A 17447-nucleotide genomic window follows, 5' to 3' on the forward strand; every position below is an offset into this window, starting at 1 on the left:
CCCCCTCTCTACCTGCAGCACGCAGGGCCAGAAGAGGACTCACTTCAAAACCACAAAGTTGGAGTCACTGCTCTCAGGTCCCTTCTCCTGTCATTTGGAAGTGCTGGGTAGGTGGAAAGGGATTCTCTGAGCTGTGGAACACCCTCGGGTGCAGACTCTGCTCAGTGCATTCAGGAGGAAGGCAGGTGAGCAGCCTGCCTGCCTGGGTCTGAGCTCACAGCAAAATACCCATTTGCTTTGCCATGCACTGCTGCCAACCCCCCTCTCCACAGCCAGCCTTACCTGGTGCTTAAAAGGGAGTTATAACGCTCATTTATCTCTTCTGGGGGGAAAAAACCTCTGTTAATGCAGCCTTTGAATAAGTGCTACCCTGCTCTTTAAATGCTAAAGTTCACTAAAACTCCAATGATTTATGTGCAGCTTTTGACTGCCAGCACCTGGCAGATGAAGAAACCTACTCAAGCTTCAGTCATAAACAGATAGCATACAATTTAATTTTAATGTGCTCGTTAGTCGTAGCACATTTCAGACATAATTGTGAACGCAACACAAAATTATAGCAAAAAGACAATTTTAATGCTGCTGTAGAAAAAAAGGTTATATGAAGAGTCATATAATGGTGCTTCATTGTCAACAACAAAACAGGGCACAGAGTGCATTACAGTGTCTGTGCTGTTTACATGCCAATATTTTATACATAGATTCTCATATGGTGTCAGCTGTCAGTTACTTCTGCAAATTAACTGCCAAAAATGGAGACGAACAGAATCACTTAGTGTGCTGGTAACCACGGGTTACCTTTCATATGCCTAAAGATAAAGCTGCAGTATGGAATCTTGGGAGAATAATTAGGCAGAACAAAACAGAAAGTTACCAATTGAAATAAAAAGGCATTCTACAATAGGAAATAACAACCAAGAGCGCTTATAAATAAGTAAAAGAGGTTATATCACAGAATGCCTCATAACTTTTTAAGCAAAGTATTACAGTACAAACATTTTAAAGGCTTTATCAATGTTTAGGAAATACAGTACAAGTTTTTCAAATAGATTTAACCCTTTGAGCACTGAGTTTATTTTGAATTTTCTCTTTTTATTTTATTTTATTTTTTTTTACTAATAAATACCTTTAAAAGTCATGTTGTGCAAAACAGTTAGAATGTATGCCAGGAATGCAGTCCGTGGCTTCTGTTTCTTCAGACAATTAAAAAAAAAAGAACAAAAACAAAAGCAAAAAAACCAAACAAATGATTGCAACACTAATAAATATGTATAATTTAAACATGAACCTCTCTTAATATAGATGTACTGTATAGCAAAACAAAGCAAAACATACTTTGCTTTAAGAATAATGTTTCTGAATACTTTATAAATGTTATCTGTGGTATCTTTTATCACATAATTTACAATGTTTGATTGTTAAAGGAAAAACCATTAGATCTAAAAAAAATGAAATATACACTATATATAGGTACAGTTTATACCTGGGTCTTATCAGGTACAAACCCCGCTGCTGCTAAAAATGCTGAAAAAAAAGAAAATGGCATTAACCACAATCACATTTTCCATAAGAGATTTTGAAATCTATACAATATATACATCTATGTTTCAATGTGAAAATTATATTTTTAAATTTCAAGGTGTGAGACACCTCTGCATAAATGGAGGTTCATATCAGTAATCAGAACTAAGCTAGTAAGGGTCTAAAAAAAAAGCATATCCTTACATTTTTACCAAATTAATGCAAAAGTGCTTCAAAGTACTCAGAGGGCTAAAGATTATAGGGTGAGAAATACCAGCACACTTAGGTCACATGAAAAAGTGCACCAGAATTAGTTATAAATGCTTAATTAAACTGTCTGTTAATGCATGCAGCTTGATGCATCAGAGGGATGCACAGCAACTAAATCCAATTTACACAAAGTTCCAAACACTTACCACTGCATTTTAACCTTCATATTTTACCAGTAACAACAGCTGATTATGCACCTCTATTTAAACACTGTACAGTTATACAAAACAGTTCAGCCCAGAGCGACTCTGGAGTTAAAATAAGAACATGTGCCAAGAACTAAACAGTAGCTTTAAGGCGTCTTTGACAGTTTTCCTCAAAGCAAATTACAGTTATTTTAATCAAAAGCAAATGCTACTGCTTCTCTAACTCCGAAACATACAGAAGATGATCCTCTGGTGACTTCCCATGTGTTTTACTAAGATGAAGTTTAACAGCATGCTTGCTTGCAAAAGTCCTGTTACAAAGTTTGCACTGATAAGAAGTTCCGATATCTTCCTCTGGAGAGGATGTCACCAGTTTTTCAGACGGTGACTTTGCTTGTGCTATCTGATTGTTAATCTGTTCACTGGACAGTTTGGACAAGTCTCTTAACCTGAAACCCAGATGCGATTCAAGATGACTGATATAAGTTGAAGGAGTTCTGATCTGTGAAGCACAGTCATTACAAAAGAACACTGGGTGCCCAGTGTCCAAATTTTTAAGGAACTTAGTTCCCCCCGTCCTTCGGAGCTGGTATTTCACATTGGCCAGCCAGTGGCTAATTGTGGTCATTGAGAGTCCCGTAAACCTGGAAATGTGCATTCTTTCTTGAGGGCTCAAGTCTGACATGATGTATTTCCCCTCCGAAGTCTGCCGTAAGCTGGCTGCAAACTGGGCCTGCAATATGAGCAAGTGCTGAGGGTTCCAGTTAGACTGACGTCCCTTCCTTTTCTGAGCTGGTGTACTCTCTTCTGGTTCCTCTATTGTGGTACCATCAATGTCAGATTTCTCAGATATGCTGGAAGGTGTGGAAGATTTTGATGTGTGACTTTCTGTCAGGTTCTTCAGCATATCAGATATATCTGACAAGGCATTCTCGCGTAGCGGCGAGTTTGACATGAATGACACGACTGCAGATGTCTTTGCTGTTGTCACTGTAGATGAAGAAGATGCAGAAGATGTCGATGTGGATGACAAAAGCGCTGAACCCAAAGAGCAGCTTTTGTCACTCTTGCCTTTCGTCAAATCTATGGGTTGGTCATTGTTGACATGATAAAAATAACGGTCTAAGTGGTCTGATTTTTTGGACTGTAGAGGTGGAGTGGCCACTGCAGCCTTTTCTGCCAAACTGTTGCTCATTTTAAAAAGCATGCTCATTGGATCCAGAGCGGGCAAAGATGGCTTTGCTGCCTTGCCAAGGTGAATGTTCATGACAGACTGTAGTGCACTTAATGGATTTACAAATGGCTGTTCGGGAGGGTGGTCAGTGATGATGGCTGTGCTGCTACTTAAAGAACCTACAATGGATTTCACAGGCTCTTTCCCATTTTCCACAGGTTCTACAGTTGGGCTGTCTTTACAACCATCTCTCTGAGGAACTGGGCTGTTCTGCTGGCTTTTAAAGCCACCATCACTGGGGGGCTCCATCTTAAGGGGTTCACTGACTTCACTGCTGCACGGCGAAGGTGTTGCACGCTTCAGTGGAGAGAGCTTTCCTTCGGGCTCCTTCATCTTCTCCTCCACTTTAGCCACCTTCTCAGTGACCTTCTTCACCAATTCTTCCATGGCATGAAAGTTTGTTTTTGGCACAGGCGAGGTCTGACTGCTGGGTGGAGACACTAAGGGCTGGTTTTTAGTTGGTGACACTAGTTCATTGTTTCCAAACATGGGTTTTAAGGGTGTACTCTTCCCAGATGAGCCCAACGACAGCTTCATCATATTGGGCAGCTGGTAGGCAGCATGAATGCTGGGGTAGCCACCCCAGCTGGGTGTGCCATTCTGGGCTTTGTTTATAGCTGATGTAACTGTGTTTTCTAAAGACTTCAATATATCTAATCCCCCCTTAGGGCTCTCTTCTAGGTCATTTTCAGTCAAGTAATGGTATTTTGAGGAGATATCATACTTCTCCTCATCTTCACTTGACTTCTCTTTTTCTTTCATTTTGTCATCAGCAATGACTCTTTCCTTATCTACTTCTTTTTTAATCTCAACATTTAATTTAGGGGAAACACTAGAAGGTGTGTTGGAAGGAGATGTAAAGGTGGTGGCAGCTAGTGGCACAGACTGGACCTTCTCATCTACTAAGGACGTTATTGTCGGTGTGGCTGGGGCTTCTATAATTGGTTTCCCTTTTTTCATGGCAGAGTTAGTGACTTTAATAAAATGTCCCGTCACCATCATGTGAGCCGTGAGCTCCTGCAGGGTGTCATGTGAACTTCCACACTCCATGCACTTCAGAATTTGAGATTTCCTCGCCTCAAAGTGCCAGGCGTAGCTGGCCCCGTTCTGGTGACCGTAGCGGTTATTTGGCGTAATGTAGGGATTGGAGTTCTTTTGGAGTGCATCGTTACTATCTGAGATTGTGGCTTTTGGTGTCCCAGCCGTGGAGTCTGGAGAACTTGGAAGTTCAAGCTCCAGTGATGCTTTCTTTCTAGTAGCTGGGATAATTTTTGCTGCTACAGGTGTAACAGGTTCCTTCAGAGGCACTTTTTGGTAGTGTTTTGTTTTGATCATATGGACACTCAAATCCTGAAGAGATTCAAATGAATGACCACAGTACATACACTTTAGCACTTTCTGGGCATCTTCTTTCCCTTCCATTTCAAGTAAGGAACGTTTGCGAGGTTTGGACCATCTTTTGGGGTTATTGTTATCTGTTTCATGGTTGTCATCTCGATAATGTCCCGTTTCATTCATGTGCACTGTTAATTCTACCAAAGTATCGTAGGCAGCACTGCAGTCTTTACAGCGGAATTTACTGGCTCCAGTGAATATGGAGCCATAGAGCTTACTGCTCTGTCTGTACAGCTGGACTGTGCTAAAAAGGCTCGGTTCTGGCAGAATTCTGCTCTGAGAAACTTGCTGCAGTGTTTTGGCCATCGCAGTCTGGTGCCAGTCAAAGCTGCCACTTCCACAACTGCTGCTGCTGCTGCTGCTACTGCTGCTGCTACCGTTGTTTTTTTCTGAAATTGGCTGGTGAAGGTTCAGATTGAGATTGGACCAGTAGGAATTGGAGAGGAAGTTATTATACACGGCCTTCATTTGCTCCAAACTATCAGACACCGTGGAGTCTTCCAGCGGTATGGAAACCTCCTTGCTCTCTTCCTCATTTTTAATGGAGCTGCTCTCAAAGTCTGCCATGCGGTCACTCGTCTCACTGATGTGGGACTCACTGTCCATTTCATGGCTAGAGAACTCAGCTGCTGGAGAGTTTTGGTAGCTTTGGCAGTTCTTACTGAAGTCTTTTTCTGGACATGCATATTTTGCTGAAGGCTCCCCATCAACTGCATTTTCATCAGGTTCCACATCTTCTTCCACCAGCGCTGCTGCTTTTAGTTCGTCTGAAACATAGGCTATTATGAAGAGAAGAAAATACAAGTTAGTTTCTGCTCATCATATTTTTGCTTTAGCCAAAGAAGTGTACTTATTTGTAAAATTAAACAGTTAAAAATTAGTGTTTCTTCAGAGCAAGAAAAAAAATCTGCTCTTCAAACATAATTTGCCACCTTATTCTTCTCAAGGGGCAACAGCTTGAAATTAAAACTAAATTTGAAATTAATGAAGCACATTCTGGAGGTGGCATTCATTTCTAAAGTAATAAATTACTTGTATCAACCTCAGAGACAGCAGTTCCTGTCTGTCAATTAATATGTCTTATGCTTCTCCTACCCCTAATGCATTTCTTAACAGACAGATTCACAATTTAAATTAAGCAAGCATTTTTTGCTCATTACAGTTTTGAGACTCGATCTTTAATAAATATAGAGCACAACAAACATCAAGAATTTCTACAAAGTAAAAAAATTGCCAGTTAAAATAAATTTTAAATATCAGATTTTTTAAAGTTATCATTATTAGTCACGTCACATTTTAGAAGAGATGGTTAAATGCAAGTGATGTAACCTTTGGAAACAACTCATTCAAAGCAACTTGAGGATATTCTTTATGGGTGTAACAAATATCCCATTCCCATTTAAACACAACTTCCTCAACAAGAAAGCCCATGCAGAATTATGTCAGGAGCTAGTTCAATGGAATTGGTATGCTGCACTCATTCTTGCTGTATAAATATATACAAGACCTTCCAGTGGACCTTACAAATGTCAAAGTGTTTGCTCTTTAGACTACTTTGTCAATATTTACTCAGCATAAGCTACACGGACACCCAACAGGGATCCTGTCTTTTTTTTCCCCTCAAGTAATGCAACTGGTGATGTAAATCTAAGATACTCCTCTTGAATAGGACAGTTGGCAACTGCCAGTAAACAATTTTTTTTCCATGGTGCTTCTGTTTTACATATACTAAGTCTACCTAAGTTTTTCCTTTATGCAAGAAAATTATGGAAATGTTAAAAAAAGGAATCATTAACTAATCAAAATTATCTATTTCTATATAATGCATTAATTTGTAGGAAAGCAAAAATAGAATGTGACTCTCTTCCGTGGAATTTAAAATCTCTCACAAAGATAATTGTAAGCTGAAAAAAATCAAATTTTCAGTAGACTCTGTGGTTAAAGACACCTGACATTTCACCTTATCTGCAACAAATCTGGAAAATATGGGGTATTTGTATCTTGAACAACCTATAGCTTGTTTCTTCAGGCAGTAGTGCAGAGAAGATAGAAGTTTACACCCCAAAAAGCCCTACTTTAACCAACAGACTGAAAAATGTAGAACACTAAAGTAGGTATCACACACACAGTATTAAACCTTGCAAACTTCTTTCAGGGAAAATATGTTTAAATGTTATCAGAAAACCACAAGAGACAAAACAACTGTTAAAGTGACAATGAAATCAGGCTTTTAGTTTCACATGGAGTATTTCTTCGTTCAGTTAGGCAATACAAAATATTCACTACTGTTTTTTCACATGGATGAATGGTAGCAAATCTTCCTCCAAGCATGTAAAGTTATAATGTGATCCTCAGAACACAAGTTAAACCTTTGAAAGCACAAACATATCACATAAGAGCAACACATAATAATCGATTATTTCAGTTCAGATAATTTCAATGCAGAAAATTCAAGCAGGAAGAGTTCTGTTTTTAAAATTTGGGAGCACAGAGTTCGAAGGAATTATGTTAAAAATATTTATCATAAGATGCTTCAAAGGTGCTGGTACAAAAATCAGACTTCAGAAGCAAGTATACCACTCTAATGATATCGAGCTGTGCCGTTTTGCTCTATTTTCTGCTTTTCCAAAATATTTTGAAAAAAAAGTATTATTATTTTATGTATATCAAAGGCACAGCAGCAACTTGAAATAAGGTTCAGCTCTGTCCTGCAAATACTTGAACAAAACCAATACACAGAATTGAAAAAGGTGGATTTTCAGAACTTTAGCACAGGAGACCAAAGCAGTTCAAATTACTCTCTGAAGCTGAAAGATTTTGGAAAACTACTGATAATGTGCAGACAACTGATTGTTAACTGCCTCCCTCTCAACCACACCAACTCCCACTATAATAAGGAAGGATGGAAGGAATCATGGCATGAAACCTCTGATTTGGAAGCAAATGTAATACCCCTTTCCTATTCCACCCTTGTGGAAATAGATTTTCTTTTACAACTCCCGTTTCTTTGCCTCTGATTCAAAACTGTGTAATAATTTCCTTTTTCCAAAGTAAAGAACACCCAAAGTCCTCACCACCCCATCTGCCTCAAAGAGTGTCCCCTGCAGGCTGGAGTGCCCCACCAAGGCTCTCTGAATGTACCTGTGTGTGGTTTCTCTGGCTGCTGAGCACCTGTCTGAGTGTGTGCCACCCATTCCCAGCACCACATCACACTCCAAACTCCGTCCCTGCACACCACGGAGCGCCCTCCTTGGACCCACTGCTCACCAACACAACCAAAGGGCACAGAACCAACTCCCTAATTAGTGTGTTATTCTCTACATTTTTATTTCTCTTACTGCTGAACTCTTATGAATTTTGTTTGAACTGAAAGACTTGTCACATTCACAGCTTTTTTAGAGAGTGACTTTTACATTAGGGAAAACCTCCAGCATGCAGCTCATTTAAATGTAAATCTATTTACCTTTCATGCTTTCTTTGCCCTTTTCACCAACTATCAAGCATATTTGCGTGTTAACCAGGAGCTGCCTCCTCTATAGCTGTTCCCCTTCCTGAGCTCAAGTTGTGAAGCCAACTTGTGACATCAGTCTTTGATCCAGAAATGCAGGAAATGAGGCACAAACGACAGTGTGGAATTTAACCCAGCAATCTGCAACTTCGGAAAAGTGACAGCTCCAAGGGCTCCTTCTGCTCCTTCCCCTGCACAGAGGAGAGGAGGGATGGAACCTGGTCCAGTGAAGGGTCCCTGCCTCACCACACCTTGCCCAGGGACAAGAAATGGTCAGTATGAGCACAGATGAAGGTATAGCACCAGAAATAAGGACAAGGAGGCCCACAGCAAAGAAATTTCTTATTTGGTGAAATACCTACAGGAAAAGCAAAGAGACTGTGAAAGGAGAGAATAAAATCAGGAGGAGATGGTAAAAGGGTTTTCCACTGTGATTCACTGCCTGGAGGACAGACTGTTTATAAGAAGCACTGTCACCAGCTCATCCTTACTTAGCCATTACTCTATTATGTTAAAAAAAAAAAAAAAAAAAAAAGACAAAAAAGACTCGTAGTTTGATATTTTTCAAGTGTAGAATAAATGCTTGAACAGCAGGGCATCTGTAAAACTGTTCTTCAATGCCTCAACAGCAAAGTCTGAGGGGAAAAGAAACAACTTTAAAGGCAATTCTAGTGGCAGAAGTTAATAAAAGTGGAAATGAAAGAAATTAGGCAGTTCTGGGTTTTGTTTTTCCAGAGAAAAAGGACCAAAAAAAATCCCAGTTCTCAAAGCAGGGTTTAGTTTACATCTCACAGGGCACCATAACCCACAGGAAATTGCCTGCAAATTGAGCAGTGGGGTCACTGTGACACAGTATCTGACAAAAAGTGGAAAGCTGTTGCCTGGCATGGCACTCAAGTTTCTAGAGAAGAGGATATCAAAGGGCTTCAGAAACACCTTGCAGGTACAGCCATAGAGAGGTTGAGAAGAGACAGTTCCCTCATTAGTATTTGTTGTAATTATTAACTGAAGTGCTAGGTAACAATGAAATTAACACATTTGATACCAATATATAACAGTAAGCTGTGGTATAATGCAATTCATTTCCACACAAGAGGGAATTACCTTCATAACTGAGCTATGGATCATTTCTTTGCCAGTGGAAATAAATTGTGATCCATCACTGTCCAAAATGATCTACATATTGCATAGACAGTAATAAACTCATATACCTGGCTCTGCACAGGCACCAGGGATCTGCTGCACGAGAGCAGAGAGGCACCAGCAGCCTCTCCAGAGTGTCTCCAGAGGCTCAGGAAGCCCCCATGGAGCCAAAGCAGCTGTGCCTGCTGATCTCCTGGCTCACCAAAGTGTGCCTGCTGATCTCCTGGGATCACCAAGGTGTGCCTGCTGATCTCCTGGGATCACCAAGGTGTGCCTGCTGATCTCCTGGGATCACCAAGGTGTCCCTGCTGATCTCCTGGGCTCACCAAGGTGTGCCTGCTGATCTCCTGGGCTCACCAGCACCACAGCTGCACCTCCACCACATCTGCCAGAGCTGCTCTTCAGCAGGACCAGCAAAAACACTGTGGACTTGCCACAGAATTCACAGAATCACTGTGTGGGAAGAGACCTTAGGAGTCCAACCCAGCCCCAACAGCTCAACTCAACCCTGGCCCCCAGTGCCACATCCAGGCTTTGTTAAACACACCCAGGGATGGGGACTCCACCACCTCCCTGGGCAGCCATTCCAGAACTTTATCACCTTTCTGTAAAAAACTTTTTCCCAACATCCAACCTGTATTTCCCTTGGTGCAGCTTGAGGCTGTGTCCTGTGGTTCTGTCAGTTCCTGCAGAAAGAGCCCAGCCCCACCTGACTAGAAGCACCTTTCAGGGAGCTGTAGAGAGTGATAAGGTCACCCCTGAGTCTCCTTTTCTCCAGGCTGGTCATCCCCTCCATGGCAACCCCCCCCCCGTGAGTGGCTGGACACACACCTCCATGAGATTGTTTGGAAATACAAGACCACAGCACTAAAGGTGTATTTTACTGTTCTCCAAAACCCAATTATATGCACATTTTTTTCCCCTCATTTCCTGAAAAATACAGCTGAAACCATATATTTTGGCTTGGATGTATCCAAACATTTCATCCAAATATTTCATTTCAATACTTTTGAAATTTCTTGTTTTAATTTATGCTTTTTCTTGCCAAAATTTTTTCTTTTGTTTTAATTAGCTCACTGGGGGTATATTTAAGCTAGTATATATGCTGTTTGCTTGAAAAGGAACAAAACATTCCAATATTCTTCTCACATGAAAAACACTCAGCTACAAAAGTTTATCAAAACCACTCAGTTTCTTGGAAGTATTTTTGCTTTAACCAAATGGCTTTCTATTAAAAAAAAATAGATCATCTTTGTTATGCATCATTCAAAATCATCAATTAATACTAAGAGTCATCCTCCAAAGCATTTAATTTTGAATTCATTGGGAAAAGGAACGTCTCAATCCTTGAAGAACCGGAGCCCGTGTACATTTCACACTTGGAAAAAAAATAACAGCAGAATGGGATCAGGAGCAGAAATGCTCCTAATGCTTACAGGATCAATATTCCCAGTAAAAAAGAAACAGGGGAAAAGGATCATATTAGGTTATAAAGTGGAGCAGTGAGTAGGATTCTGCCAGAGGAAGCCCCTGTGCACCCTGACCCTCACTCCCCATTCCATGGCACTGCACAAGAGGTGGCTCCTGCCCCTGCCCCTGGCAGTGCACAGCCTTTTCCTGAATACTTGTCCCATTCTGTTTTATATCAGACACCAGCCACCCGAGAAATGAACAGAATATTTTTTAAATATTGAAGTAATCTTTGAAAAAACCTCAGAGCTCCCAGTTTTGGTGGGACCATTTGGAGTTAAGAGGCAGCTGAGTCCCAACACCAGTACAGAGAAAGCCAACAGAGGAACAGCAGCATGGAGATGATCTGACTGTGCCAATGAACCTTATTCACAACATTAATGAGCAGAGGCAAGAGAAAACCAGCTCTGTGGATGGAGTCAATCAAAGACCTAATGCAAATGAAGGCATATAAAAGAGTTATATTAGTCTGTTAGAAAACTCCCACTCCACAGGCCTTCCACTCACAGCAAGAAAGGCAAACATTTCACCCACAACATGAGCTATTTCTACACTGAGACTAACTGTTAATTCCCATGTAACTGAAATTGTATTCAAGACTTCTCTCCTTGGCAGAGATGTTCACATACTCCTCATTAGGCAGTCAGGATGGGAGGCAGGAGTGACTGCCCTGTTTACAAGAGTGGCAAATGACAACAGGCTCTAAACGGGCATGGCAATACTGATTACCCAGCACCTTGACAGGGACATTATTCCTGTTAGAAAGGTCAAAGGTTCTGTTTCATAGAGGCAAGACTGTCTATTATGGGAGAGAAATGTTATTTCCAAGTGAAGAGGTCAGCACTTCTCTCTCACGTCGGCTCAAGTCCCCGGTACCTCGCACCGGAGCGCGAGCCCACTGCAAGACGGATTATTCTGCCCACTGGCAAGGTCAAGAATATTAATTTTGAACATGTTAATTTGATGTGATGTGCATGATTAATGCTTGTTTAGCTGGATTTTTTGTGTGTTGATAAATCTGCAGCCTTTTCATGCCATAGAGAGCGTAGGATTAAGTCCCTGGGAAGTGGTATGGATGGATGTGACATAGGATGTCAATCGGATGGGTGGCTGTCATTAGGCACTAAAAACTTTGAAGTGTATTTTGTTTGTTCCTTCATGGAAATACTGCAGCTGTCTGCCACAGAGAGCTCAGAAATGAGCCAGAGGAAGCTAGCCAGCTGCTCTGATTCAGCATCCTGGACTGGTATTACATTTGGAAAGACTTCAGAGAGGCCAAATCAACTGTAAGTGCTAAGAGATGAGAATTACATGGACAAGGACACACAGTGAAGAGATGATAACAAGGAATTAGTTTATATGTCATTACAGGGTGGGCCACCTAAGCACAGAACAAAGCAATTTCACATCAGGCACCTTTTCCTCATGTCACTGCATTCCAAACTCCCCTGGGTTCTGCGCAGTTTAAAGGAAGCACAGGACTCAGGTCTCCCATTCACTTTAGACTTTACAGAGCCACAAGAAAAGTGCCATACAGACCACTCACAAATGAAGAGAGAAAACATTCAAAAACTGCTATGAATTCTGGTAAGGGAGGCATTATTTTTTCTGAAACCGAACACTATTTAGATGTTTCTTAAATGACAAAGTGAAAACCTCACATTTATGTATTATCTCCTTCACTAAATATAGACCTGAAAAACAGCATACTCTACTATGAAATGATGGCTTAGAAACAACTTGGAACTATTGGACAGCATCATTTAACTGAGGTGTTCAATTATATGCCCAATTATAAAAAAAGCTAAAAGCTTCAATGAGTGCTTTATTTTTCACATCAGCCCTGTGGAAGACACATTCTTATCCACAATTTACAGCTGAAAACCTGGAAAGAAGTTAAAAGTTAATTGTCTGGTGCTACACAAGAAGACAAGTGAAGGAGCCTCTTACTCCTGTAGGTTAATATATATAATTCAGCTATTTACACAAAACATGGAAGATGACTTAAGTTTGTTCTGTTCCTATGTTTCCTCACAGTGTGTTTATGTGAATGCAATATATGTGTATAATTGAAAATAATTGCCAGTTTTCAGCTGAAACAATTATTTCACCCAGTGAAATGCCCACAGGTGCACATCCTCAGAACAGCCCAGAGCCTGTGGTTACAGCCAAGCTGCGGGGATCCAGTGGATGCTGAACCTGCAGGCTGCCAGCAAACTTCCTTTCACAGTGGGGAAAACAGGGAAGGTTTCTGAAGTATTGTCAGAACTCTCCTGTGAAGAGCTCTCTGCTCCCAGCACACAGCAGGACTCGGGTACACTGTGACACCCACTCTGTGCTGGAGATGGAACACGATGGATCATGCCTTCCTCCTGCAAAACTGCACCCTGCCTTGATTCCTCCCTGGGGCCTAAACTCCCTGAATTCAACCTGCTCAGCAGGGTTTTTCTAAAACCTGCTCAAATTACTCACCCTTGAGACACAGCACCACTGTTTTCTGATGTGGAGAGGAGCACCTGATCCCAACACACTGCAGTGTGCTCTTCTATGGGCAGGGTTGCACAAGGATTAGTCTGAAATCTGTCTCACTTGAAGAGTTCACCTGCCACCTTCTACAAGAGCTTTTTGACAAGAAGGGATCCAAACATTAAAAAGCCTTGGTTGAGAACCAAGGTCCAAGTTTCTCTTAACGAAAAAAATCATATTGAATTTTAGAGACTTCTTCAGGTATCATTCTTGTACAGCCAGGAGTGAATCACAAGCTTTTGAGAAACTTCACAACAAAAAGAGTTTGGAGCCTTTCTGTGCAAGAAGAACAGATTTTTAAGGGGTTTGACCTAAATTTGCTGTCTCACACACACAGTACAACTGGCTGCCTAAAGCACCACAGCTGGGGGACCACTGATGCTCCACTGTGTGTGCCCACAGCTGTTACCAGAAGCAAGGCAGGGCTGACAGCAATCCAGTGCAAAGGCTGAGAAAGGTTATGGACTGTCACAGTGACAGAAGGACCTTCCTTGCTATGGTATTTTGTGGAATCCATCTCCTTTCCCCTTTGCACTCTGGGGGAGTAGATATTTGAACAACTCCTATGGGCATATGCCTGGAATTTCTGGCTGATCCTGCTGAAAAAAGGAGAAAAGAAAAACCTTCTTGGCCTCCCTGCCACCATAAAACCAGCCTTTCACAAGCACCACTAGAACCAGACCAAGCAGGCAAATGAGCAGCAGAGACTGGGGGCACCCAGTGGGAATTCTCAACTGCTCCTCAGTTTGATTCAGTCCAGGGTCTTGTGATCCCATTTCATCAACATCCCTGTAGTACCCTCCTCTTCCTCCCCTCCCCACCCCTCCCCCTTCCCTGGGAAAGGCTGCTCTTCCTCCAACTGCCCCAAATCACAAATGAACACCATTCCAAGGAGCACAAAGTTCCTCACTGTCCATGGGGCAGTCAAGGGTCAGCTACCCAGCCACAAAGGGGAAACACCACCAGGGATCAGGGAACCAGGCACAGGATGGTGAAGTATCAGCTCACAAGCAGCCCCAGAGTTTCAAAAATTCCACATAAACATCATCAATTCAATGACCAAGCACATTACTAACAGGAAAAACCCCCACCTATATTTGCTGTATAAATAATTCAACATGAATAAATGTAATCCACTCTTAAGTTAGAAAAAGTGGCTTTTCCCTGGTTTCCAAGGCAGTTGCTTGGTGTGAAGTACTACAGACTTGCTAGAGAACCCCACTCCATGCAAGCACACATGACAGTGGGAGTCAGTGAAATAGGAACTCAGCAGCAGAGAAAAAGCTTCGTGTTACACTTGACCCTAATTGTTCTTTGGATTCTGTAGAATTTTTCTAAGCACAGAATTACTATTTCCTCAAAGGGACAAAAAATATTTACCAGAACATTCAAAGAAAAAAAAATTGTTTTGGGGGTTGTTTTCTTTTTTAGTTAAAAGTCACTGTCAACATCCTGGCAAGATGAAGCCAAATTCTGTGTATGAATTGGTACCAAAATACAGAGTGACACAATCTCTGCTTGATACCAGACATTTGGGTGGCATCTTTTAATCACTGAAAAGCACACAGGGCATTCCACAAACTAATACAAGATTCACAGCCAACTCTGGATAAGCAGCCATGAGCATAGAAGTTCTCAATATGGCTCTAATAGCTCGTAATTATTATAATCCTTCACTGAGCAAACAGATGTTGTAAGGGAACTTCAGTTTCTTCAAATGCGGTAATCAAACCATTCTGCTTCTGCCCTGCCTCTTCTCAGTAAATGCTTTGTATAGTGGAGTGGAAATAGCAAATGCAGTGACAAAATGACCATTTAATTGTCACAGAAATCTGTTTCTGAACAAAACTGATGTTGTCATTTCTCTTTATGCACATTTCTCAGCCTTCTGATATGGTTTAGAGTTTGTTTTTTACACCAAGAAAAAATCTTGCATCTTGCTTTCTGTCATCTCCCCACATATTTGGTTGTTCCTAATTTGTCCACATCTTACAAGCTTTACAGTAACTAGAATCTGGTGCTGTATTTGTGCTTAGCTGTACTAATCATACACACACATCTCTGGAGCTGCCACCTTCGCTGCAAATTTTTTAAAAATCAAGTTTTCACCTAAAACGCTTCAGTGCATTACAGTGAGTCATTCTACTTGGTGATTTATTTGTAAATAATCATGCCTACTTAAGACATTCAGAATGTACCAAAAGACCTTCAGCCTGATCCTTCATTTTGTTGCAAACTTGCATCTCCCATTGAAGCCCTTTCTACAGTAGCTTCAATAGCTATTTTGGCTGCAGTGCCTCCTCACAATAAACTCTATACATCTGTATGAATGGTATAGTAGAAATCCAAATGATTTCAATCACAATTTCAGCTATTGTGAACTTGTGCTTATAATGGAGTTCCTCTCTTAAGAAAGGAGCTCAGTGTGGGCCAACAAAGCTTTGTGTCCTTTCAGAGTTGCTATTCAGCCCTCATTTAAGAAAAACAACTATTGACTGCAATATGAATCTTAGGACTTGAAACAAGCAGAGATTCTCAGGATTACCTCTACAAGATGGCCCCAGCTTTTTTTTTATTTTTTTATGTGGAGCAAAAAGAAGCACTGAATATTCATTTCACTCATTTGCTAACTATACTAATGTACACTGCTGTAAATGAGTCTCTATCTACCAGCACCTATTGAACAGAAGGGTGTTTGAATAGGTGGGGTTTGCTATAATGCCACACTAAGATAATGTGCTAGAAACAAATGGTTCACTGATTCCTGAAGAGAAAATTTGCTGGAAAACCCTGAGAACCAGGAGACGAGGGGGAGGGGATTAAAATGTTGCTTCAGAGCCACCAACCAAACTCCTGTCATTTTTAAAAGATGTTCCTGTGGCACAGTATGAATAGTTTATAGCCATGATTGTGAACATTCAATGTCATATAAGAAAAGACACTTGTCAAGAGCCTTTCCCTTACCAGCACCCTCATCATGACCTGTGTTAATGAAGTTAATTGAATTTAAGATCAATAATGGTTAATTATTGCAATTTGACATTCTGAGATAAATGGCTCTAAGACAGAGAAATGTGTGTGTATGTGAATTCTCTCCAAAGAAGGTGAACACATTACAGCCTAAGAGGGATCACACAGTCCTTCCATTGATCCTGGTACAATCTGATCGACCTAATCCTCTGATGAATGTGGGCTTTTCACAGCTACAAGTAAATGTTCTACAAGACTACTCTAACCCTTGTCACTGACCAAATCTATATGAGCTGTACACTAGAAATCTATTGAGATAGATTAAAGAACTGCTGTAGAAACAAGAGATGCTTCAATAAAGATGAAGGTTTATTATATTGACTATTAATGTTACATGCAGTATGTAATTATGAATGCTTATGGATCATAAGAGTTTAATTTTGGTCAGTCAGATGTAAATGATCATAACTGAACAATAGTATTAAGATTAAAAAGTAACAGATTAAAAAAAAATCCAACAAGCATGTTGAATTTGATGACTTAAGAGTGAATGCTCAGTAAGAGAGATTTTAAAATCATCCTTGAAATGTGCATGAAAATGTTCACAGACAGGTATTTATTTCACTCATCAACCTACTTCATTTAGGGTTTTTTAAGTTTACTTTCACAATAGTTCCTCAACAGGAAGACGTTTTTCAAACGTGTTAGTAATGATATTCTTACATGCATACTGAACAAGTTAAATGACCACTTACAAGATTTATAATGACAAAGTAAATGTCAAGGAAAAAGTATTACTGATTGCAGAGCACTGACAATAAAAAGCAGCTGAAGAGTTCTGTCAAAATGTAAGATTATGCAAAAACACTATTGAGAACACTGCTAATCATCTGCTCTTGTCAATTACTTGAAGGGTATCTGACAGCATATTTACATTAAACACATTTCAGTAGTGAAATCCTTAATGCTGTATCAGAATATTTTCATTATCATCAGAAATCCTTTAAAAGTCCTTTTGCAGCAGAGCATTGTAACAGCAATGATGTAATATCTCTCTCTGTATCAGGTAGGGGTTTCTATTTCATGCTATCACAGCTATGTAACATTTGAAATAATATAACCAAAGACTAAATATACATGTAAGATGGCAATCCCTGTGTTCCTGTATTCAGTGCAGGTATTTGCAAGTAACAGCTTTGCAGGAGTCTCAGACTAAAGGCAAACTGATGATCTGTCTTTGTCTGGTCATTCTTTTAGCCTTTTA

General features: G+C 40.6%; 1 protein-coding gene across 2 annotated transcripts in view; it reads right to left on the minus strand.

The window, feature by feature from the left end:
* Positions 1-564: 564 nt before the first annotated feature.
* The window catches only part of TSHZ3 (teashirt zinc finger homeobox 3), a 66601-nt gene continuing 49718 nt past the window's right edge, over positions 565-17447 (minus strand). For both annotated transcript variants that reach the window (XM_030955866.1, XM_030955865.1), the window contains exon 3: positions 565-5345. In XM_030955866.1, the coding sequence (XP_030811726.1) occupies positions 2146-5345 (3200 nt within the window). In that variant the 3' untranslated portion in view covers positions 565-2145. The remainder of the gene's footprint in view (positions 5346-17447) is intronic.

The sequence above is a fragment of the Camarhynchus parvulus genome, chromosome 11 (assembly GCF_901933205.1).
Source record: "Camarhynchus parvulus chromosome 11, STF_HiC, whole genome shotgun sequence".
In the NCBI taxonomy this organism is placed as follows: domain Eukaryota; kingdom Metazoa; phylum Chordata; class Aves; order Passeriformes; family Thraupidae; genus Camarhynchus; species Camarhynchus parvulus.